Below are 24,856 nucleotides of genomic sequence, written 5' to 3'. Positions count from 1 at the left end.
TTTTTGCCATTTTCCTCATTGCTCTTAGGGAGGAGGGAATTTTCAGAGGATTTTACTCCTACCATTTTTATTGACATTACCTGCAATATATTTTAAATACCCTTCTCTGTGATTGCTTTGTCACTTCTCAAAACTCAATTCAAACGTCTCCTCCATTGTGAAGGAGGAGAAACCCTTCACTTGTGAAGTCCTCTTCTTTGTGTTCTTGGGGCAGCTCTTCCTCTATTCTCCTATACCTCTGGGTTTACACCTTTGTTATTTCACTTTTCATAATAACAATTACTTACATCTGTTTCTGTCCCTTTTTCCAGTCTGTAAGCACCCAATCTGTGACTTGTTCATCCCCCATGCCCAGTCTAGTTTCTGACACAGAGTAGATACTCAAGTTTGTAGTCTGAAAAGTATGGTCCTAGGAGACCTCAGAGCCTAGCCAAGGGCTTCGAATTCCAGCCACCATTTTACTCCTTCTTCTTCTATAATTCACGGCTGATCCCTGTCTCTTCATTGTCTTGTATGTGCTCTGGTGTGATGACCATATCACACTTGAGTGTGTGATATGGTTTGGATCTGTGTCCCAATCCAAATCTCACGTCAAATCATAATCACCAATGTTAGAAGTGGCCCGTGATAGGAGGTGATTGGATCATGCGGGTGGATTCTTCATGATTGAGAATCCTTCATGATTCATCATGCACTTGGTGCTATTCTCGTGATAGAGTTTCCATGAGATCTGGTTGTTTAAAAGTGTGTGGCATCTCCTCACTCTCTCCCCTGCTCTTGCTTTTGCCATGTTAGAGGCCTTGCTCCCCCTTTGTCTTCCACCATGATTGAAAGCTTCCTGAGGCCTCCCCAGAAGCAGGAGCCACTGTGCTTCCTTTATGGCCTGTGGAACCATGAGTCAAATCTCTTTTCTCTAGAAATTACCCAGTCTCAGGTATTTATTTATAGCAGTGGAAGGACTGACTAATACAGTGTATGAGGAAAACAGGGAGCAAAATGTTAAATTCTGTGTGGGTGAAATTCAACAATGTCAATGCAGCTACTGTTTGCTGAATAGAGTCTATGTTAGACATCAGGCTATGGGCTTTATAGTCAATATCTCAATGAATTCTAACATCAACCCTATGAGGTAGGTGCTACTATCCTCATTTTACAGGTGAGGCTGAGTAAGGAAAGTGGGAGAACTGAGGTTGGATGAAGGGTATGACTCTAAAGCCTATATATATATATATACATATACATATATATATATATATATATATATATACACACACACACACACACACACATATACATATATGCATATATGTGTGTGTATATATATATATATATATTTTTTTTTTTTTTTTTTTTGAGACAAGAGTCTTGCTCTGTTGCCAGGCTGGAGTGTGATGGCGTGGTCATGGCTTACTGCAACCTCCACCTCCTGGGTTCAAACAATTACCCTGCCTTAGCCTCCCAAGTAGCTGGGACTACAGGCACACACCACCATACACTGCTAATTTTTTTGAATTTTAGTAGAGACGGGGTTTCTCCATGCTGGCCAGGATGGTCTTGATCTCCTGACCCCGTGATCCACCCGCCTCGGTCTCCCAAAGTGCTGGGATTACAGGTGTGAGCCACTGTGCCCAGCCTAAAGCCTATATTCTTAACTGCCCCATTTGAGGGGTTTTGGAGAAGCCAACTGGAGGAAGGGAAGCCGCACCTGCGTTTACCTTTCCGAGGACCTATTCTGTCTGCCTCCTTGTCTAAAGAGATGTGCCTGGCTCCCAGGTATGTTTAGCCCAGTGTGGGCTCAGCTGAGTCACCTTGTGCTTTGAAACAAGATGGCACTGAGGGCTCCTACTGCAACTGGCTCCCAGGGTAGAAAGGGGGAGAGGTCCCACTTCCCTGGCACTGGGGTGACAGATGTGGCCCTGAGGCAACAGGTGACAAAGATCTTCCATCATCACCCCAACAATTCCAACATGGTGATGGCCCCAGACTGCTAGGAAAGCCAACCCATGTGGAGGCGTGATATAATCCAGAGGGCTCAGAAATATTTCAACAAATGCTAATATCGGTCTGTCCAATACAGCCCTGTCAGCAGGAAGAGAGAATTCTGCCAGCATGCATGGGGCACACTTTTTGGCACAAGGGACCTAGTTGCTAAGCAACAGTCGTTGGCCTCCCTCCTCCCCATAACCTTTTCCTCTGTTTCCGAGTTCCAGTTAGCAGATGAGAGGGACTGGGGCTGCCCAGCCCGGCCCAACCCAGCCCTTGTCCCCCTTTCCTGCAACAAGGGGCCTATTCATGGGTCCTGAGCAGAGTTCATTGTCTCTGTGGCGCATGTCTGTGTGAGTGTTGGAGACGGGAAACAGGGAGGGGCCATGTGTGAACCAGGGAAACCTCATCTTCCAACCAAGCTTGCTGGGCTAGCTTTAATCAATGCTGGCCTGAAAACAGGAGCAGAACGCTGCCTGGTAGACCCTGAGGCTTTACCACAGTGCCACTGACCCCTATGGTAAGACTGCGCCTCTGTGCCATCCCTGCTGTGGCCTCTCTCTTTTTTCTCTCTCCCTGCTCTGCCCTTGGGATTCTAGGCTGGTGGAAAGAGCCTCCTGAGGCAGCTCTGGTACAGGGGCTGGATCCTAGCAAGGGCCCTGTGTGGCCAATTTCCTGTTTCCTCTCTAGGGACTGCCTTTTTTTCTCCTCTCTTGTCCCTCTTAGGAACATCAAGTGCTTTGCACATACATGGTACACAACAAATTATTATGATGTTGAACTTTCACTCAAAAAGCGGAGCAAGGAGTCCTGTAATTTTAAAGGCCATTTTTTTCTAGATTAGCACATGAGCTTGGGCTGTTGAATTTTGAGGTGGGCAGTTCATGAGGTGAGGCCAGTTTGTTCAGAGGCTGAGTTTAAAGCCAAGCTTCCTTGGCACTGAGGTGGGGCACCCTCTACTTTCTCTCTTTTTTTTTTTTTTTTTTTTTTTTTTTTGAGACAGAGTTTCGCTCTTGTTGCCCAGGCTGGAGTGCAATGATGCGATCTCAGCTCATTGCAACCTCCGCCTCCTGGGTTCAAGTGATTCTCCTGCCTCAGCTTCCCAAGTAGCTGGGATTACAGTCATGCACCACCATGTCTAGCTTATTTTCTATTTTTAGTAGAGATAGGGTTTCTCAATGTCAGTCACGCTGGTCTCAAACTCCTGACCTCAGGTGATCTTCCCACCTTGGCCTCCCAAAGTGCTGGGATAACAGGCATGAGCCACTGTGCCCGGCTTCTCTACTTTCTTATGAGTGCTTGACTGGCTCTCCCAAGCCTGCTGTCCTCCAGCCTTACTGCGTGTGTCCTGTGAGTCTCACCTCTAGGCACAAGAAAGAATGCATGTAGTATGATACAAACCATTACCTCTGTTTCTCCTGGAAAAGCAAGGCCTGCAGCTCTTGGGAGGTCCAGTCCTACAGGTCCTGGGCTGTGGCTGGTGTAGGGGATGGGGAGATGGGGCTGCTACCTCACTCTATAGGCAAGGTGTTGGGCTGCCGCCCTGTCTGTGAGCTGAACTGGCATGGGTGGTCTGGGTCCAGTGGAATGATTTTCAGGGAAATTTGGAGGTGACTGACCTAGGTGAGTCTGACAAAGACTTTCCTTCCTCCTGCCAGAGGGTTAGGAAGACTAGTTCAGTAAAGTATGAAGGCATGACTGGGGAGATTTTGGTGTGAAAAGAGCATTTCATGTGACATGTGAAAATCACGTTTAAGCCAACATTGTTTTGAAGTCAGTGTTTCAGTGCTTTATCCTCATTGTGTACAACCCTACATGTTGATAGGGAAAGATGCTAGGGAAGTGGGAGTCTGAGGGGAAATGGGAGTTGCTTCAGTTTTAAGAGATCTTATCTAACCTACTGGATTATAAATTTTTTGGGGAAAAATATACAGTTTATGTGTAGTTCTTATGAATATGATTAGACTTAACATTTGCATTGGGCTTTACAATTTATAAAGCTATTTTAATTCACAGTATCTTATTTGTATCTCCCTCTCTCCCTCCCTCCCTTCTTTCCTTTCCTCCTTTACTGTACCTTAACTGAATTCTCACTTTGTTCCAGGCCCTGTGCTTAGCCCTGAGACACGTAAACCAGTCAGGAAGGAGAGAGAAGGAAGTACATGAGCACAATATAGGGCCCAACAAGTGCTGTATGCATTGAAGGAAGCTCTGGGGGAAGTGATGTCTGTGCTGAGTCTTCAGGGGTCAGTAGGAGTCAGCTACATGGGGAAGGGGGAGAGCAGATGCAAAGTCTCTGTGTTGTGAGAGTGCCTGAAGGCACTGAGAAATGACATGCATGTCAGTGTGACCCCAAGTTTTTCTGTGGAGGGAGCAAGTGCTGGCAGTGAGGATGGAGAGGTGAGGCAGGGTGAGATCACAGAGGACCTTTAAACCATGCCATGGAGCTCTGGTTTGATCCTGAAGGCCACACAGACTCATGCGGTATTTTAGAGATAGGGCTCACATATTCATATTTGCATTTTAGAAAGATTATTCTGACTTTATGGCATGGAGAATAACAGAGGGAGACTCAAGGAGGGAGATTATTCCTTGGGAAATAGGAGTTATTACTCTTTTTTTTTTTTTTTTTTTTTTGAGACGGAGTTTCGCTCTTGTTACCCAGGCTGGAGTGCAATGGCACCATCTCGGCTCACCGCAACCTCCGCCTCCTGGGTTCAGGCAATTCTCCTGCCTCAGCCTCCTGAGTAGCTGGGATTACAGGCACGTGCCACCATGCCCAGCTATTTTTTTGTATTTTTAGTAGAGACGGGGTTTCACCATGTTGACCAGGATGGTCTTGATCTCTCGACCTCGTGATCCACCCGCCTCGGCCTCCCAACGTGCTGGGATTACAGGCTTGAGCCACTGCGCCCGGCTAGGAGTTATTACTCTTATTTTACAAATGACAAAACTGAAATTTGAAGAGATGGCCTGAGTTGTAAGTTCACATAGTAGGTTGTAGACCTAGCTTTTTTTTTTTTTTTTAGATCTTATTTTCATTACTCTTCTTAATGGCTCATGAGCTTCAGGCACACTTATGACTTATTCTGCTCTATGCTTTCTCATCGCCATGCATTTGCTGATTCAGTCCTCTTTGCCTGAATTACCCAATGTTCATGCATGTACTTCTGTTTCTCCTGGAAAAGCAAGGCCTGCAGCTCTTGGGAGGTCCAGTCCTACAGGTCCTGGGCTGTGGCTGGTATAGGGGATGGGAGGTAGGGCTGCTACCTCACTCTTGTTGCAGCAGCCCAACACCTTGCCTATAGAGCATGTATCTTTATCCATGTGGGCTTGTCTCAGAGGCTGCTTTTTCTAGGAAGCCTTCTGTGGGTCACCTCAATGAGAAGTAAGCTCTTGTTCTTTTGAATGATGATGGTAGTATATTAATCTGTTCTCACACTGCTATGAAGAACTACCTGAGACTGGGTAATTTATAAAAGAGGTTTAATTGACTCATAGTTCCGCATGGCTGGGGAAGCCTCAGGAAACTTACAATCATGGTGGAAGGGGAAGCAGACACGTTCTTCACATGATGGCAGGAGAAGGAAGTGTAAAGTAAAAAGGGAAAAGACCCTTATAAAACCATCAGATCTTGTGAAAACTCACTCACTATCATGAGAACAGCATGAGGGAACTGCCCCATGATCCAATCACCTACCATGAGGTCCCTCCCCTGATACATGGTAATTGCAATTTGAATTACAATTCAAGATGAGATATTGGGTGAGCCAAACCATATCATTCTATCCCGGCCCCTCCCAAATCTCATGTTCTCATTTCAAAACACAATCTTACCTTTCCAACAGTCCAACAATCACACCAAAGTCTTAACTTGTTCATGTTAACTCAAAAGTCCAAGTCTACGGTCTCACTTGAGACAAGGTAAGTCTCTTCTACCTATGAGCCTGTAAAATCAAAAGCAACTTAGTTACTTCCCTGATACAATGGGATACAGGCATTGGGTAAATACACTCATTCCAAATGGGAGAAATTGGCCCAAAACAAGGGGACTACAGTTCCCATGCAAGACTGAAATCCAATAGGCCACACATTAAACCTTAAAGTTCCAAAATGATCTTCTTTGACTACATGTCATGACATGAAGCATGACATCCAGGTTATGCTGATGCAAGAGATAGGCTCCCATGGCCTTGGGCAGCTCTGCCCTTGTGGCTTTGTGGGGCAGAGCCCCCACTCCTGACTGCTTTCATGGGCTGATGTTGAGTGCCTGAAGCTTTTTCAGGCTCACGGTGCAAGCTGTTGGTGGATCTACCATTCTGGGATCTGTAGGACGGTGGCCTTCTTTTCATAGCTCCACTAGGCAGTGCCCCAGTGGGGACTCTGTGTGGGGGCTTCAACCCTACAATTCCCTTCTATAGTGCCCTTCCAGAGGCTCTCCATGGCTCCACCCCTGCAGCAAACTCCTGCCTGGACATCCAAGCGTTTCCAGACATCTTCTGAAATCTAGTGGAGGTTTTCAAACCTCAGTTCTTGGCTTCTGTGTACCCACAGGCTCAACACCATATGGAAGCTGCCAAGGCTTGGGCTTGCACCCTCTGAAACAATGACTTGAGCTGTACCTTGCCCCCTTTTAGGCACAGCTGAAGCTGATGCAGTGGGGACATAGAATACCATGTCCCCAGGCTGCACAGAATAGTGGGGTCCTGGGCCTGGCCCACAAGACCATTTTTCTCTCCTGGGCTTCTGGGCCTGTGTTGGAAGGGACTGTTGTGCAGGTCTCTGACATGCCCTGTAGATATTTTCCCCATTGTCTTGGTGTTTAACATTTAGCTCCCCATTAGTTATGCAGATTTCTGCAGTGGACTTGAATTTCTCATCAGAAAATGGGTTTTTGGGCCAGGCCTAAAATCATCTATCACACCATCAGGCCACAAATTTTTCAAACTTTTATGCTCTGTTTCCTCTTGAACACTTTGCTGCTTAGAAATTTCTTCTGCCAGATACCCTAAATCATCTCTCTAAAGTCCTAAGTTCCACAGATCTCAAGACAGTGTGGTGATTCCCCAAGGATCTAGAACCAGAAATACCATTTGACTCAGCAGTCCCATTACTGGATATATACTCACAGGATTATAAATCATTCTACTATAAAGACATATTTACATGTATGTTTATTGCAGCACTATTTACAATAGCAGAGACTTGGAACCAACTCAAACGCCCATCAACGATAGACTGGATAAAGAAAATGTGGCAAATATACACCATGGAATACTATGCAGCCATAAAAGAAGAATGAGATCATGTCCTCTGCAAGGACATGGATCAAACTGGAAGCCATCATTCTCAGCAAACTAACACAGAAACAGAAAACCAAACACCACATGTTCTCACTCATAAGTGGGAGCTGAACAATGAGAACACATGGACACAGAGAGGGGACCAACATACACTGGGGCCTGTTGAAAGGTGGTGGACAAGGGGAGGGAGAGCATTAGGACAAATGTTGAATGCATGTGGGGCCTAAAATCTAGATGATGAGTTGATGGGTGCAGCAAACCACCATGGCACATGTATACCTACGTAACAAACCTGCACATTCTTCAGGGGTATCCTGAAAGTTAAAGTAAAATTAAAAAAAAAAAAATGAAAGAGTATATGTCACATGGTTTCATTTATATAAAACTATAAAAAAGGGAACTCTGACATACAGTGACAGAAACAGATCAGTTATTTTCCAGGGCTGTGGGTTGGTGAGAAGTTAACTGTGAAAAGGCAGGAAGAAAATTTCTGGGGTGACCTTAATGTCCTATATTTTGATTGTGTTGGTCATGTGGGTATATACCTTTGTCAAAGTTATTGATCTGAGAACTTAAAATGTATGCAATATTTTGAATGTGCATTATGCTTCAATAAAGTTGAACAACCCCCCACCCCTGCAAAAAAAATAAAACACCACCAAAGTTCCACAGCTCTCTAGGGCAGGGGCAAAAGGCCTCCAGTCCTTTTGCTAAAGCATACCAAGAGTCACCTTTCCTCCAGTTTCCAAGGAGTTCCTTATTTCCATCTGAGACCACCTCAGCCTGGATTTCATTGTCTATATCACTATCAACATTTTGGTCAAAACTATTTAACAAGTCTCTAGGAAGTTCTAAAGTTTCCCACATCTTGCTGTCTTTTTCTGAGCCCTCCAAACTATTCCAGCCTCTACCTGTTACCCAGTTCCAGAGTCACTTCCACATATTTAGGTATCTTTACAGCAGCACCCCGCTCCCAGTACCAATTTACTGTATTAGTTTGTTCTCACACTGCTATAAAGAACTGCCGGTGACTGAGTGATTTATAAAGCCAAAAGATTTACTTGACTCACAGTTCTGCATGGCTGGCAGGCCTCAGAAAACTTACAATCATGGCAGAAGGGGAAGCAAACACATCCTTTTTCACATGGTGGCAGGAGAGAGAGGTGCAGAGGGAAGAGGGGAAGAGCCCCTTATAAAACCATCAGATCTCATGAGAACTTACTCACTATTAAGAGAAGAACATTTGGGAACTGCCCCATGATCTAATCACCTCCCACAAAGTCCCTACCCCAACACATGGGGATTGCAACTTGGATTACAATTCAAGATGAGATTTTGGGTGGGGACACAGCCAAACCATATCAGGTAGTTTAGCTGACCTTTTCTTCTGTCACTTAACAAATTGTGCTTTGTTTACATGACTTATCTTCAGTACCAGACTACAGGTTCTTTGAGGCAGTCAGAGTGGGGAATGGTCCATGGTTTATTCTGAACTCCCTATAGTGTCCCCTATAGTGACCTGTGCACTTGGACCAAATATCTATGGAATGAATGAATGGGTGGGTGGGTGAATCGTGGAGGGCCACTTCTTTCTCTGAGCTAGGAGGGAATGAAGACAGGGTGGGATCTTGAAGCTGAAGGAGGGTGTTGAGGGACATTAGCATATGCCTTCAATGTTTATGGGAGGAAAGATGAATGATGGCTAAGAGTGCAGGCTTTGAAGTGGTCTGAATCTGCATTCAAGTATTTGCTACTGGCCACATGAGAGTAAGGTCAGTGGGGTTAGGGGTCCCAGGAGGGCACAGGGGGGCCTGGCAAGGTATCTGTGGGAATATACAGGGAGTCCCTAAGATGAAAACAGATTTACAAATGGCAATGGAAGCACTGGGGTTAAAGAATGGGGACTCGGCAGGGCGCGGTGTCTCATGCCTGTAATCCCAGCACTTTGGGGGACCAAGGTGGGTGGATCACGAGGTCAGGAGTTCAAGACCAGCCTGACCAACATGGTGAAACCCCGTCTCTACTAAAAATACAAAAATTAGCCTGGCATGGTGGCACGTGCCTGTAATCCCAGCTACTCAGGAGGCTGATGCAGGAGAGTTGCTTGAACCTGAGAGGCTGAAGTTGCAGTGAGCTGAGATTGTGCCACTGCACTCCAGCCTCGGTGACAGAGTGAGACTCCATCTCAAAAAAAAAAATAAAAGAATAGGGACTTGGACTGGACTGTGACTTCTCTCTGCAGTCCTTAATGTGGGGATCCTGGGTGTCTGACACTTATTTCTCCAGAGCCTGATGCTGGATGACCATGCCACTGTGGAGGCCCAGTATGCAGAGGAGGGCCAAGGACCTGGGATCTTCAGAGCAGAGCCTGGAGGCCAGCAGCATCCTGGTAGGCCAGACTGAGCCACAGGGGAATGACAGGGTGGGGGCAGTGGAGGATAATCATCCTACATTCCCTGGATCCTCCTTGGGTCAGCCCCACATAATTGATGGTGAGAGGCTGTCTCTCTCTTTATCCCCAGACCTGCTTTTGCTCCCCATTTCCCACTTTAGGGATTGAGTGGAATTTGTGGGCTTCAGTGATCAGGCCATCTCCATCCTCCCCTGATTCCCCACTTCTTCCCCATTTGGGCTGATGGGGCAGGAGGGGGTATCCTGTTGGAGTTCATTGGGTGCCTGGCCTCATGGTGGTAATTTAGGGTGAAATAAGGCTGGCTGGCAAGAACAGGAGACCCAGATGCCAGTCTGCATTTTCCCACAGTTTCTCAAGCTGGGCGCTGGTGCTCCTTGCGACGTGGCTGTGCAGTGCCGGGAGCCCTGGGGCTGTTGGCTGGTGTGGGTGTCGGCTCGTGGCTCCTAGGTCAGTGCTGGGGGCCCTTCTCTGGTCTGGGGGAAGTTGGAAGGGAGAAGCAGATGCTGAGCAGGTGTTAAAGGTAAATGGGACAAGTGTTTTTATCTACTCTGTGCAGACAAGGGGAGAAAGGGTGAAATTGCAGCAAGAGGGATCTAGGCTCAACGTAAAGAATGAAGTGTATGATCCAAGGAGGCCTTAGTCCGACTTTTTCTGTAAATCTTTCCCAGTGAGTGAGATACAGAGAGGACACACAAACAGAGAAAGAGACATACAGAGAGACAGAGAGAATCACACACACACACACACACACACACACACACACGCACAGAGAGAGAGACAGAGAGAGAGAGAAGAAGGAGAGTCAAAGAGGTAGAGATAGAGGCCAAGGCCGAGAGAGATGAAGCACTGTGCCCTTCCTCAGCGGATTAGTTGGGGACCTGCCTGAGAGCGAGATGGTTGATGAGGAGGTCAGCACCCCGACTCTCTCCTTTGGAAATTCGACCCTTTCTCTTTGTTCTTCTCTGAAGTGCTGTATCTGTGGCCAGCTGCCTCTCAGCCCATTTCCGGGACCTTGCAAGATGAGGAGATAACTTTGAGCTGCTCAGAGGTGAGCAGTGAGGAAGCTCCGCTCCCTGCACTTCCCAAAACAGGTGGGCCACACCCCTAAGGCTACAGGTCTCCCTCCCCCGCCAGGGACCTGTCACAGCTAGGGGCAAGAGGACTAACACTGAAGGGCCTTCTGTTCAATGCCAAACATGGGTCTCCCGCCTCTAGTGTGAGGGCAGTGACAGGGTCTCACCTTTGCAGAGGTGATCTCTAATTTGGGGCTTTCAGGACTCCCTGAGGACTGTCCTGATCTCTAGCTGGGGCAAGGTCCAGAGACCAGGCTGGCAGGAGGGATGGAAACTTGCCATGTGGGGTAAAGTGAGCCAGGGATGTGGAGGAAGAGGGGTCAGGTGTGTATGGGAGCCAGTGTGTGACCGTCAGGGCCACCTAGGGGTCCGGGTATATCATCTCACTTCATCCCCCTAGCTCCCTCCCCTGATTGTCCCCTCCCCTCCAGGTAAGAGTTGGGGATCAGAAGGTTCAATGCTGTCCAGAGGCTCGGGGTTAGAATAAGCTCATTAGAATAAGGTTGGAGTCTGTTTTTGACTAACTGTGTGGCTTTGGGCACATTACTTCTTGTAGGGTCTGTTTCCTTCTCCATAAAATGGAAATACAAATATTTACTGCATAAGTTTGTAAGGATAAAATAAACTAATCTAGAAAAAGGTGTCAGCACAGAGCTTGTATAGTAGAGTGATTTGCCATGACTAAGTAGCACAGACTGTGGCTTAAACCACATTTATTTTCTCACAGTTCTGGAGGCTAGAAGTTCAAGATCAAGGTGCTGTCAAATCCAGTGTCTAGAGAGGGCTCTTTTCCTGGACTGTAGATGGCTGTCTTCTGCCTGTGTCCTCCCAGGGCCTTTCCTATGCTCTTGAGGAGAGAGAGCTGTCTGGTGTCTCTTCCTTTTCTTCATTTTTATTTATTTATTTATTTATTTTGAGATGGAGTCTTGCTCTGTCACCAGACCGGAGGGCAATGCTGTGATCTCGGCTCACTGCAATCTCTGTCTTCCAGGTTCAAGCAATTCTTCTGCCTCAGCCTCCCTGAGTAGCTGGGACTATAGGTGCACGCCACCACTCCTGGATAATTTTTGTCTTTTTAGTAGAGATGGGATTTCACCATGTTGGCCAGGGTGGTCTCCACCTCTTGACCTCGTGATCTGCCTGCCTTGGGCTCCCAAAGTGCTGGGATTACAGGTGTGAGCCACCGCACCCAGCCTTCTTCCTTTTCTTATAAGGACATTGGTTCTATTGGATCAGGGCCCCACCCTCATGACCTCATTTAACCTTAATCACTTCTTAAAGGCTCTGTCTCCAAGTATAGTCACATTGAGGGTTGGGGCTTTAACATATAAATGTGTTGACGGTGGGGAGGGGACACAGGTCAGTAGTCCCTAACAGCCTGGAAAAAGCATACACTCAACAGCTGGTAACTATTATTATCACAAGATTTGAAATCAAAGGACCTAGACTTAAGTCCTGGATCCATCGCTTCCTGAGTCTGTGATCTTGGGAAGTTGCTTAAACTCCATGCCTTAGTTTTCCTTCTGTAAAATGGAGAGGATGGCAGTACTCATTGCACAGGGCTGTTGGGACAATGAGTTACCACTTAAGAGCACACTTAAAAGCACTCAGTTAAAATAGAAAACTGAAATGCTCTACCAATAGGGGATACATTGTTCTTGGGACTGGTCTCACTTCCTGGGGAGCAGGGAGCTTGGCACTGGGTGACCCGGATGCTGTCATTAAGGCCTCTTCAAGTACCATAGAGTCCTGGGTCCAGCTCTTCCTCTCCCACCCTACCACCATTCTCCTCCATGTGATTTTCTTGCTGTGATTTCAGTATCTTTCAGAATAAGCAGCAAAGACTTCTTGCTGGAAGTGCAAGTGAGGGATTGGCCGCACTGGCTCCTGGTCTGCCATGAGGGCTGGAGCCCCGCTCTGGGGCTGCAGATCTGTTGGAGCCTTGGGCATCTCAGGTAACAGGAGCCAGATGTGGGGCCTGTGAAGGGGGAGGCCTGGCTGGCGCGGGATGGGAGTTGAAGACCTTGATATGCCCATCACTGGTCAGTGTGCTCAGGAAATGTCAAGAGGTCTTTTTGGCCATCCTCTGGCCTCTGGGCACAATGATGCCCCAGCCCATTTCTCTGTTTTGAGTATTACTGCTTTTTAACAAGCATAAATCCCAGAAGTAGTCATTATCACAGTCTTGTGGTCATTATACTAGTATTATATCTTGTGCACATTCCAGTTATGATTTCTTCCTTTCTATTCCCTTCTGCCAAGACTCACTCACCACAAGGGAGTGAACCTGTCTGATATCACACTCAACAGCTCCCAGGAGTTTGCTCAGCTCTCTCCTGCACTGGGAGGCTTCCTGGAGGAGGCGTGGCAGTCCAGGTAGGACTACTGAGGCAGTTACTTACTGGTGGTCAGTTCAGCAAAAATCTCCTTTCTTGGGATCCTGGTGGTGAGGACACTGGTGGTCTGAGATAGGAGGACAAAGAGGAACATTTTAAAATCAGAAATTACAAACTCAGTTGAGATGAGTCTTGTTTGTCACCGCTTCACATCTGCTATTTGCCCTTCAGAGGAAATGTAGGGTTGGTTATTATTGTCACAAGATTTGCAATGGTACAAATAAAACACCACCAAAGTTCCAAATGCATTGCCATTTTACAGGTTAGAAAACTGAGGCTTAATAAGGCTAAAGGGTCTTGTCCAAGGCCGCATAAGTAATAAGCAGCGAAGTCAAGCCATGAAGCCAGGCCCCTGTCTCCAAGCTAAGTGCTCTCTGAATCCTGCCACACACTATTTGGATAATTCGGATATTTCAGGAGAGAGATGGTTGAATTACTCTGGCCAAGAGTTTCTTGTAGCCTGGAGAGTCTCCCAGAGAAGAGGGCTGTGGAATGGAACAGCCCCTCCCCCAGATCCTAGGGATGGTCTGGTGTGACTGGGGCACAAGCAGAGAGGGTTTTTGCCCCTTCCTAGGTTTTCTCAAGCTGCCTATCAGCCTCCTGGGATGGATGGGTGGGCACCCCCATTACCACATTTCCAATTTAAACTGTTCCTTCAGGCTCCTCCTGTCCAGCTCCTGTCCTGGGAATGTGGCTGGAGATGGGAGGGTTCTGACTGGGTTCTTTTCTTGGGTACCTGAATGGGCAAATGGAAATAGGGGTGGGACTGACTTCTCCAGGAGAGCCAGGAGTTCAGTGAATTTGGGAAACTAGGAGAAACTAATGTCTAGACATTGCACTGCTAGGGGCAAGAAGTGAGTAAAGGAAGAAAAGGGTTTTGATAAAAAAAGGAACTGAGGCTTATGCTAAAAGAGATGAGAGGAAAGAGGAGAGCAAGAATATGAATATACAAGGCCCAGGCAGAGGGACTGGGGTGGAGAATCCAGCACACCTAGGAAGGAGCATGGGGTGAAGAACCCTAGTCATGTACACACTTACCTATTCGTTCATTAATTGAGTGTGTATTTATTCAGGACACTTCGTGGGAACAGTGAGGCTTTCTCATCTGTAAACACTTTGTGTCCCAGTTGGTCTGCAAAGACCATGAAGTCCTTCTGCTGCCCTTTGGGAGGTTAGGCAGGAGATGTGCTACTATCCTGGAGACCAGTGATGAGGAGGGGCCTGAGTGTTTGGATGGGGGCAGGAAGGAAATGGTGGTATTCTTCAGGCTGTGGCTACGTGACAGCCTTAAGAACTGTCCACTACCCTCCACCAACCTCCCCCATTCTTCACATCCTTGGATGTGTGTGGCCACAAGGTGGCCCCTGCCCAGCTTCTTGCTGGCACCTCTGTTTTATAGGAACAACTGCACTTCTGGTCGAGTTGTTTCCCTCAGATGCTCTGGTGAGTCATGTCTTGGTCCCTGGGAGGTGGTGGTGGGAGGAAGGGGTGTTCCCCTTGCCTCAAGTGTGGAAGAGCCCTATGGTGAGGCTCTGCTGGGTCTGGGGTGGGGGTCCTTGCCCACCTGCCCATCTCCTTGCCAGGCCCCTTCTTGCACTTGCTTTTCTGCTCCAGCAGAGCCCTTTCTAAGCCTCCATCATGTCCCTCACCAGCCACAGATCTGGGTGGCTGATCTCCTTGCTTCATTACCTGCCACTCTCTTCCTCGGCCTCTGACACAAAGTCCCCATTTATCATGTCCCTCACCAGCCACAGATCTGGGTGGCTGATCTCCTTGCTTCATTACCTGCCACTCTCTTCCTCGGCCTCTGACACAAAGTCCCCATTTCTTCTGGAGAGCCCCAGAGGTGATATTATTATTGGCTATTGACTAACCTGTTAGCAGCTTCAGAAACTAAGGGAAGATGGTGAATTAGGTACCAAATGGAAAGCAATCTGTGGAGTTACTTTCATTTGTCTTCCTGTTCATCTGTTCGTCTCTTCATATGTCCATTCACACATCCTTCCACACACCAACACTTTGACCTCTACTACAGGGTGGGCATTCTGTTAGGTACTGGGGCTCCATTAGTGCAGATATAGTTTCTGCTCTCAGCAGGCCCACAGCCGGATGGTGCAGGCAGGGGTGTAATCAACGCTTCTACCTTTCCATCCCCCAAACATAGGACCAGGGATCAAAAATGAGAGCTGTCCACCCTGGTTCTCCGAGGCTTGGCACTGGGCTGTGCTTCCTGAGAGTTAGGACCATGCTGACACCCACCTCTCTCTCTGTTTCTGTCTCACCCATCTCTGTTGGCAGAGTGTGGAGCAAGACCCCTGGCTTCCCGGATAGTTGGTGGGCAGGCTGTGGCTCCTGGGCGCTGGCCGTGGCAGGTCATCGTGGCTCTGGGCTTCCGACACACATGCGGGGGTTCTGTGCTAGGGCCACACTGGGTGGTGACTGCTGCACATTGTATGCACAGGCAAGTCTCTGCGGCTGCTGAGGAGAGAGAGCCTTAGTTGCCCTTTCTGTTTGGCTGTTGGTGTGTCCTACATCAAATGTTCATGTCCAACTGTCTCCAGCTTTTTGCTCCAAGGCTGGTGTTTGTGAAGTTCTGCCCATTCAGTATCAAGAACAGATCTGCACAAATAACAGTAATAATATGAATATTTGTTCTTTATATTCATCAGCCTTTTTTTTTGAGACAATCTCACTTTGGCTCAGTCTTGGTTCACTGCAACCTCTGCCTCCCGGGTTCAAGCAATTCTTGTGTTTTAGCTGGGGTGCTACCATGCTCAGCTAATTTTTTGTATTTTTAGTAGAGATGGGATTTCTCCATGTTGGCCAGGTTGGTCTTGAACTCCTGACCTTAGGTGATCCAGCTGCCTCAGCCTCCCAAAGTGCTGGGATTACAGGCATGAACCTGGCCTTACTAGCTTTTAATGTTAAAAATATTTTCACATTCACAGCATACTGTATTTTTTCAGGTTTATCTTTGGTTCAATCATTTTCCATTAATTATTGGTTAATATCTGTCTTCCTTTTTAGACTGGAAGCTCTGCAGGAGCAGGGACTCTCAGTCTTATTTACCATTGAATCTCTTGGTAGATTTCTCCACTGCTGTGTCTCCAGGGTCTAGAAGAGTCCCTGGAATATAGTAGGTGCTTAATAACTATGACTTGGAGGAACGAATTAATGATGAGTGAATGAGCTCTTTGATCTTCTCTTGATGGCGAACAGGGCAGAGAGTGTAATCCCCATTTTACCAAGGCTGGGAGGGAGAAGTACCTCTCCCATGATTACACATAGTAAGTCCAGAGACAGGACTGGGGGAAGTTTTTCTGACACAGGCCATCTGTGTGTTTGAAAACTTGGAGGGAAGTTATGCAGGAGAGAGGGAGTGATGGTTGCAGATGACCCATGGTCTTCTCTATCCATCAGGCCTGGAGCATTATTAATCACCTACTGCATGCCCAGTGTCTTGCCGGCTGCTGGGATGATACTAAGAGGCATGGTCCGTGGGGCCTGGGAGCTCACCGCCTGCTGACAGGCCCCCCACCAATGGCCTCTCTGGCCAGCTTCCTCTACCTGCCATTTCATTTGGGAACACCTCTTCTGCCCCTTCCTTCCTGGCTCAGCGTGGCCCCTGTGTGCAGTTTCAGGCTATCCCGGCTGTCCAGCTGGCGGGTTTATGCAGGGCTGGTCAGCCACAGTGCGGTCAGGCCCCACCAGGGGGCTGTGGTGGAGAGGATTATTTCACACCCACTCTACAGTGCCCAGAATCATGACTATGACATCGCCCTCTTGCGGCTCCGGACCCCTCTCAACTTCTCAGGTGCAGCATTGGCTTGAGGGTGGGCAGGTTGGAGACTAATGGCGGGAGAGGGTGGGGGCTGGGTGGGAGTGGTGAGCTGATTTCCAGAATTTCCTCTGAGCACTGTAAACCTTAAAACAATTCACTATGGTCCATTTGGGGACCTTAGTGAATTTTGGCATCACCTGGATCTGAAGTTATCAACTCTTGTGCAGGCTTTTTTGGGAACAAAGGTTCAGGCCCTTTTCATGGCTGGGCTGCAGGTGGGCTTTGCCTTGAGGTCCCAGGCAGCTGCCCCATCCACCAGAAGCCTGCTCTGCCCTATCCCCAGGTCAGCCTTGGGCCCCAACATGGCCATTTGGTGCCATGCTACAGTTTATTAAATACATTTTTTCAAATATATTCTCTTTCAGTCCTTGAAACAACCCTGATAGGTAGATGAAACAGGTAGATACAGATAAGGACACTGCAGCATAGGGAGGGAAGTGACTGTCTTCAAGGTCACGTTGGCAAACAGTTCCTAAGTCTGTTGCCAGGGCTCCTCCTGCTGCAGCACCTGCCCTAGAAGGTGACTCCAGGCTGCAGCCATACCAGCAGCCACTCTCCCTGACACACACATGCATGTGGGCATTCACCAACAAACACACACACACACACACATGCACTCACACAGGCACGTGCATATAGACTCGTGAGCATTCACACATGCCCACACATACGTGCTCATATGAACACACCTGTGCACACACACCACACACACTCACAAACATGCACACTGTGCACACATATAGACATTTACATATACTCAACACTCTTCCCTCCCATCATCACCTGTAGTCTTAGGTTTTCCAAATAACAGCCATACACATTTAACAAATATTTTATCACATATGTGAACTATCGTTCAACAGGTAATATTTCTAAGTTAGGCTGGGCGTGGTGGCTCATGTCTGTAATCCCAGCACTTTGGGAAGCCAAGGTGAGTGGATTGCTTGAGGTCAGGAGTTCAAGACAAGCCTGGCCAACATGGTGAAACCTCATTTCTACTAAAAATACAAAAATGAGCTGGGTGTAGTGGTGCATACCTGTAGTCCCAGCTACTCAGGAGGCTGAGGCAGGAGAATCACTTGAACCAGGGAGACAGAGGTTGCAATAAGCTCAGATCATACCACTGCACTCCAGCTTGGGCAACAAAGCAAGACTCCATCTCAAAAAAACCAACCAACCAACCAACCAGCCAAACAAACAAACAAGTCTTAGTTGACTGAAATAAGTATATTTAAAAGAGAAATACTACTACATTAGATACCTATGCAGAATCTACTACTTATTCTCCTGCCTCAGCCTCCTGAGTAGTTGAGACTACAGGCATGCACCACCAAACCCAGCTCATTTTCTAAGTATTCTAGTATTCTAAGTAGTAGATACTACATAGATATCTAATGTAATAGTATTTCTCTTTTAGATATACTTACTTTGTTATAGTAAATAGCATTAGTATAGTAAGTAAATAGCATATTTATTATTTAAATATATGAAATAGGTATAGTAAATAGATAATAACTAGCATCTCTAGTTAGAGAACGTATATTACTTACCTAACTAGAGAACCTATATTACTTACCGTAAATAGATACTAACCACAAAAATATGTAGCATGAAACAAATCAATGTGGAAGTTGTATGTAGCTGAGCCCGCTGCAGAAGTTGCTGCACCTGCTGTCTCTTGTTTGGATGGGAGGTTGGCAGGTAGCAAGAAAGGCACAGACCAGCACCAAACAGTCTTTCTCTGTGATACAGTTAGAGGAACTGAAAGAGAATTGAAAAGGACATGGCATTCTCCCCAAGTGAATGTTTATTCAGTGGCATGCCTATGTACTACCTAAAATCATATTTGGCTGCACCCATGGGACATGTCACATGTTTTTGGAAACACTGTCCTTATTAGAAGGTGGGTACCCATGGCCTGAAAGAATTTTCACCCCCACTTCATCCCCAGGTGTGGAGAGGGGAGGCAGCGTGGGCCCTGTCCACCTGTAGAGGGCGTTGTGCATACTGCAGTTTGCATTCTGTCCTCTGTGACGGGTGACCCCTAAGATGGGGACAGTGCAACACTTGCAGAGCCGTCTAGGAGGCCTGGCTGGTGGAACCCAGGAACCAGAACTGTTTGAGAAGAGAGGGGGAGGAGGACCTGTCAGTTCTGGGTCCTTCGTCCAGGCTCTGCAGTGGGGAAAACTGAGCCTGACTTGGGACCAGGACCATGTGCCTCTCTACAGACACCATGGGCGCTGTGTGCCTGCCAGCCAAGGAGCAGCATTTTCCGAAGGGCTCGCAGTGCTGGGTGTCTGGCTGGGGCCACACCGACTCCAGCCATAGTGAGTCAGCTCCCTGGGCCTTCGATGTGGGAGCGGGTGGGGGAGGCATTCTTCCCCAGGGTGAGGCATGGCCGTATGACAGTTCTGGCCCTGTTTTTCCCTGGCATCAGCCTTGGCCAGGCCTGGGGCCTCCAGTCTCCCTTGCCTGGGCCTTTCTGGGGAGTACATCTACTGAAAGTTTTCCCCAAACCAGACCCTTTTACTCCCCCTCCCCTTGTCCCAGGAGCGCCACGGTCTTAACATTTGGTGTATATGTGAGTCCTCCTCTTCCCATTCCTAGCCCCTAAGTCTGATACCCTCCTGCTTTCTCGCTCAGGGTCCACAGCTCCACCCTGGGCTCACTTCTTTGGGTCACCATGTCTCTGGGACTTTGAATTACCTCCTCTCTTGCTGTTCTGCCTGCCTGGCCTTGATTCATGCCCTGCAGTTTTCCTCCGTGTCTCCCACAGCTTACAGCTCGGACATGCTTCAGGACACGGTGGTGCCCCTGCTCAGCACTCAGCTCTGCAACAGCTCTTGCATGTACAGTGGAGCCCTTACGCCCCGCATGCTTTGTGCTGGCTACCTGGATGGAAGGGCCGATGCATGCCAGGTGCGGCCTGTGGTGGCTGGGGTGAGGGTGGAGATGGAGGTGGAGGTGGGGGTGGGGGTGGGGGTGGGAGGGCAGGGGCCTGCTGTGATTTGACTCCCTGCCTTGGTCTGAGCATGTTGGTGGTGTAAGACAGCCTTTCTGGGAGAAAGGGCATCCAGGCAAGTCTGGAGCTCACGCTAAGGGTTTAAGGAGGGGTGAGGCCAGCAGTTGTCTCAGCTAGAAGCAGGAAGGGCCCAGTAAGGAGATTCCACTTGCCATAGTGGTCTGGTTCTCTCCATCAGGAAGAACTAACTGGCTGTTTCTCTGTGTCTCCATGCCTGGATCTCTTAGGGGGATAGCGGGGGCCCCTTGGTGTGCCCAGATGGGGACACATGGCGCCTGGTGGGGGTGGTCAGCTGGGGTCGTGGCTGTGCAGAGCCCAATCACCCAGGTGTCTACGCCAAGGTAGCTGAGTTTCTGGACTGGATCCATGACACTGCTCAGGTGAGTGTGGGGCCAGGAGCAGGGCAGGGAGGTTTTGAAAGGACCTGCCCCTCAAATGCTAGGAAGCTTACACTTTAGGCCTGGGCCTTGCTGGGGGCAGGGGAGGGGACTAGGATATGTTCCCAGACTGAGTGGAGGAAGAAGTGATGCTTAAACATTGAATCCACTGGATTTCTATTAATTTAAGGATGAACTGGGTAAGAGTAGACTTGAGTTTGTATCCCAGATCTACCATTTCCTGTGTTGTCCTTTGGCAAGTTTCTAACTTTGGTAAACCTTAGTTTCCTGATAATAACCATCATGGCTACTTATATGCAATTGTAATGATTAAAAGACCAGTACAAAGCCTAGCATGGTGCTGGGCTTAGAGTGAGTGATCTGTAGTGTTTTTTGTTTGTTTTTTTGAGATAGAGTTTTTCTCTTGTTGCCCAGGCAGGAGTACAATGGTGCAACCTCAGCTCACGGCAACCAGCACCTCGTGGTTCAGGCAATTCTCCTGCCTCAGCCTCCCGAGTAGCTGGGATTATAGTCATGCACTACCATGCCTGGCTAATTTTTTGTATTTAGTAGAAATGGGATTTCACCATGTTGGTCAGGCTGGTTTGGAACTCCTGACCTCAGGTGATCCACCCGCCTTGGCCTCCCAAAGTGCAGGGATTACAGGCATGAGCCACGGCACTCGGCTGTCATGTCATTTATGTGTATATCTGTTACCGCCCTCCCTCCCTGCTCTCTAAGGCGGTTACCAGTGGCCACATTCCCTGCACTGCAGAGAGAGCTCAGCACTTAGCAGTTTGGGTTCTGCATCTATGTAAATTGTGTGACTCTGGGCAAGCCACTCTCCTTCATCTGTTCAATCGGAAGGCCAAGTAAGATAATGTGTATACATACACACTATTTACATAAAGTATTTTACAAATGTAGGGCATGATCATGAAAAGCATCTTCCTCTAAGGTTGGGCAGGGGTGGGGGTTGGTAGACAATACATTTCAGACTTCACAGGGAATGTATATACCCATCTTCTCATGGGAATCTTACAAAAAATCTCAAGCAGCAGATATTTTTAGCTCCATTTGATAGAAGTGAAAATCAAGGCCCTGCATGGTTAAGTGGTTTACTAAAATAAAAGTCACTTGGCTAGTGTAGAGCCATACTGTGAATCTGGTTCCTTTCTCTTTTGTTCTAGGACTCCCTCCTCTGAGTCCTGCTGTTTCCTCCAGTCCCACTGCATACTGTCACCTCATGCTTCCTGGGGTCTCCAGCAGCTCCACTACCAGAGACGCAGCAGCCTCCGACCCCAAAGGCATGGACCTCCCACTACTGCGTGCGAGGAATAGTCACCACCCATCGGCCAGCCACCCAGCCACCGGGCCTCTCCTGTTGGGCCCTGATTTCAGAGTCCTCTTTCTCATTAGAGACTCAATGACAGGAGAGAGGCTGGGCCTGGGTTGGGAATGCTGTGGAGGGGGAGGAGGAAAGAGGCAGGAGCTGGAGAAGAAGAGGCTGCTGGAAGCAGCAGGAAGCCTGCCCTTCTGCCCTCTCTTCTCCCAGCCCCGTGTGAGTCATTTGGGAGCATGCTGGGAGGTGTTCCCAGTGCTGTTTTTCCCTGTGCTCTCAGGTGGGCTAAGTGCCTCCCTAGAGGATTCTGTGGCTGAGAGGCTCCTGGGCAGATGGGGTCAAGGCTGGGCCAGCCCAGATGAAGCCAATGGGAGGCAGGATCTTCTCCACTCTCCCTTTCCATTCCCCTTCCTGTTCTCACATGGCTCTGGCTGGCCCTGGGGTGGGGGCACTGGAAAACAAGAAGGTTGGAGTTGGTCTAGGATGTTGGTTTTAAATGACAGTTCTGTGAACTGGTCCAAGGAGTTCTGTTATTAAAGTGATACATGGTCTCGGTCCAGTTTTCTCTTCTCCCTCTCTCACTCACATGAAGACACACACACTACAGGGTAGAATTACAATTTTCCTTCTATCTTCTATACATGTTTGTTGGAGCTTTGATGCTGACTCCTGCTCATCTACTCCAGAATTCCGTTTTGTGCTTATTTGTTTTGCTGAGGCTGGAGTGCAGTGGCACCATCTCCGCTCACTGCATCCTTGACATTGTGGGCTCAGGGCTCCCAGCTCAGCCTCCCTGGTGGCTGGGACTACAGGTGCACGTCACCACACCTGGCTAATTCTGTTTTTGTATTTTTTATAGAGATGGGTTTTGTTTAATTCTTTACATTTGTTAAATCTACATGTCATGATTTGCAGTGAAAAGCCTTAGCCATCCAGGTGCTCTGAGGTTTTGAGTCTGAGAACCATTTAAGTCAATGCTCTCTTGGGAAGGTTTGGTTTCCCAGCAAGGCCCATCTCTCCTTTTTTTTTTTTGACTCCAGTCTTGCTCTGTCACCCAGGCTAGAGTGAAGCGGGGTGCAATCTCAGCTCACTGCAACCTCCACCTCCCAGGTTCAAGCAATTCTCCTGCCTCAGCCTCCCAAGTAGCTGGGATTACAGGTGTGAGCCACCATACCTGGCTAATATTTTTCTTTCTTTTTTTTTTTTTTTTTTTTTGAGACGGAGTTTCGCTCTTGTGACCCAGGCTGGAGTGCAATGGCACGATCTCGGCTCACCGCAACCTCCGCCTCCTGGGTTCAGGCAATTCTCCTGCCTCAGCCTCCTGAGTAGCTGGGATTACAGGCACGTACCACCATGCCCAGCTAATTTTTTGTATTTTTAATAGAGACGGGGTTTCACCATGTTGACCAGGATGGTCTCGATCTCTTGACCTCGTGATCCACCCACCTCAGCCTCCCAAAGTGCTGGGATTACAGGCTTGAGCCACCGCGCCCGGCCTCTAATTTTTTTCTATTTTTAGTAGAGATGGAGCTCCGCCATGTTGACCATGCTGGACTCAAACTCGTGACTTCAGGGGATCTGCCTACCTCGGCCTTCCAAAGTGCTAGGATTACAGGTGTGAGCCACAGCACCTGGCCCCATCTCTCCTTAGCCCTTGTTTTGGAACTGGGCCTTTTGACTTGGCCTCTCTTTCTGAGTTTATGCCTAGTTAGCTTTTCCTTGGTTAAACCTCTCCTCTGCTCTCTCCTCTCTAGCAATTAAAATGTAATCGGCATCTCGTTTCTAAAAACTGCAATGAATTTTTTATGGTGCTTACCCAAGGAAATGCAATTAGTGTTTAGCAATAACAGAACTTTGTGAGTTTATCAGCGTATTTTTTGAGGAGTTGTACACATGATTATTCATTTCTAGAGGGTCTGCTCCCTTTACATGAAGTGCACTAAAAAATGAAGGTTTCAATTTACTGCCAATTTATTACCTAGGGAAGTCCTTGCTGAGAAGTCTGCTGTCAACGTGTGGAAGCAACGTGGGAAAAGTTCTGCTGAATGGCAAAGTAGCCTTGCCCTGTGTCCCTGGAGGTCAGACCTCCAGCCTCCGCCCTGAGATCAACATTGACTGCCAAGCTCCCTTAAGTCCTCGCCTCAGGAGGCACTGATGAGGGAGTGGATCCCCCTGGGCAGGGATAAGTTAACAGCAAATCCAACAGCTGGGATCTTTTTTGTGTTTCTAATGTCAATCATAATCATTTGCTTAAAGGGAGGTTTAAAAAAATTACAGCCATCAAAGCCTTTTAATAATCAGTAACATTTAAATAGTGTTTTACAGTTTAGGAAACACGTTCACATGTGGGATCTCACAACATCTGTGTGGTACAGATATTAGTATTATTGTCCTCATTTTACAGATAAGAAAATAAGAAAAACTCAGAGAGATTAAGTGGCTCCCCGAAGACCATCCAGCTGGTAAGCACCGGAGCCAGGATGTCAGCTGTGGGACTTTTTACTCTAAATCCACATCACTGTCATGCATATGAATGAATGACATGATCCAGTATTGCACAGAAGAATAGAACTGGAAGGTAATTGCTTAGGTCACCTGGTCTAAGTCACCTGCTTACAGTAATGCATTGGCACACCTACTTTTTCTTTTCCTTGAGACAGAGTCTCACTCTGTCACCCAGGCTAGAGTGCAGTGGCATGATCTTGGCTCACTGCAACCTCTGCCGCCCAGGTTCAAGTGATTCTTATGCGTCAGCCTTCCAAGTAGCTAGGACTACAGGCATGTGCCACCAAGCCCGACTAACTTTTTTTTTTTGTAGAGTTGGGGGTTCGCCACATTGGTCAGGGTTGTCTGAACTCCTGTCCTTAAATGATCCACCTGCCTTGGTTTCCCAAAGTACTGGGATTACAGGCATGAGCCACTGCACCTTGCTTCCCACACTTACTTTTTTATAGATGAAGGAACCAAAACCCAGGAATTTGAGAGGCTCCTGGCAAAGACCCTTCTCAGGCAATATGCTTAGAAATTTCCAGTTCTCCCTGAGATTCATGGTCTGACTAAACCTTACGAATAAATATCTCCCATAGGGGAGCTACAAAGGGTAACC

At 47.9% G+C, this 24,856-nt stretch overlaps 1 protein-coding gene across 6 annotated transcripts in view; it reads left to right on the top strand.

Moving 5' to 3' along the window:
* TMPRSS5 (transmembrane serine protease 5) overlaps positions 1-22,895 on the top strand; it is a 40,791-nt gene extending 17,896 nt beyond the window's left edge. For 2 of the 6 annotated variants that reach the window (XM_074400611.1, XM_074400610.1), the window contains exons 2-12: positions 9,573-9,675; positions 10,048-10,146; positions 10,668-10,790; positions 12,592-12,727; positions 13,035-13,148; positions 14,568-14,611; positions 15,467-15,629; positions 16,804-16,982; positions 19,238-19,336; positions 19,653-19,928; positions 21,599-22,895. In XM_074400611.1, the coding sequence (XP_074256712.1) occupies positions 9,579-9,675; positions 10,048-10,146; positions 10,668-10,790; positions 12,592-12,727; positions 13,035-13,148; positions 14,568-14,611; positions 15,467-15,629; positions 16,804-16,982; positions 19,238-19,336; positions 19,653-19,928; positions 21,599-22,287 (2,019 nt within the window). In that variant the 5' untranslated portion in view covers positions 9,573-9,578 and the 3' untranslated portion in view covers positions 22,288-22,895. Of the gene's footprint in view, positions 1-1,368; positions 2,504-9,572; positions 9,676-10,047; positions 10,147-10,667; positions 10,791-12,591; positions 12,728-13,034; positions 13,149-14,567; positions 14,612-15,466; positions 15,630-16,803; positions 16,983-19,237; positions 19,337-19,652; positions 19,929-20,258; positions 20,412-21,149; positions 21,281-21,598 lie in introns of those variants that run through there. The other 4 variants (XM_039471445.2, XM_039471446.2, XM_039471444.2 and 1 more) reach the window with 4 other exon arrangements.
* Positions 22,896-24,856: the final 1,961 nt, after the last annotated feature.

Source organism: Saimiri boliviensis, chromosome 6 (assembly GCF_048565385.1).
Source record: "Saimiri boliviensis isolate mSaiBol1 chromosome 6, mSaiBol1.pri, whole genome shotgun sequence".
Classification (NCBI taxonomy): Eukaryota; Metazoa; Chordata; class Mammalia; order Primates; family Cebidae; genus Saimiri; species Saimiri boliviensis.
Note: the sequence above shows the minus strand (reverse complement) of the source record. Positions and strands in the feature narration are given on the sequence as shown.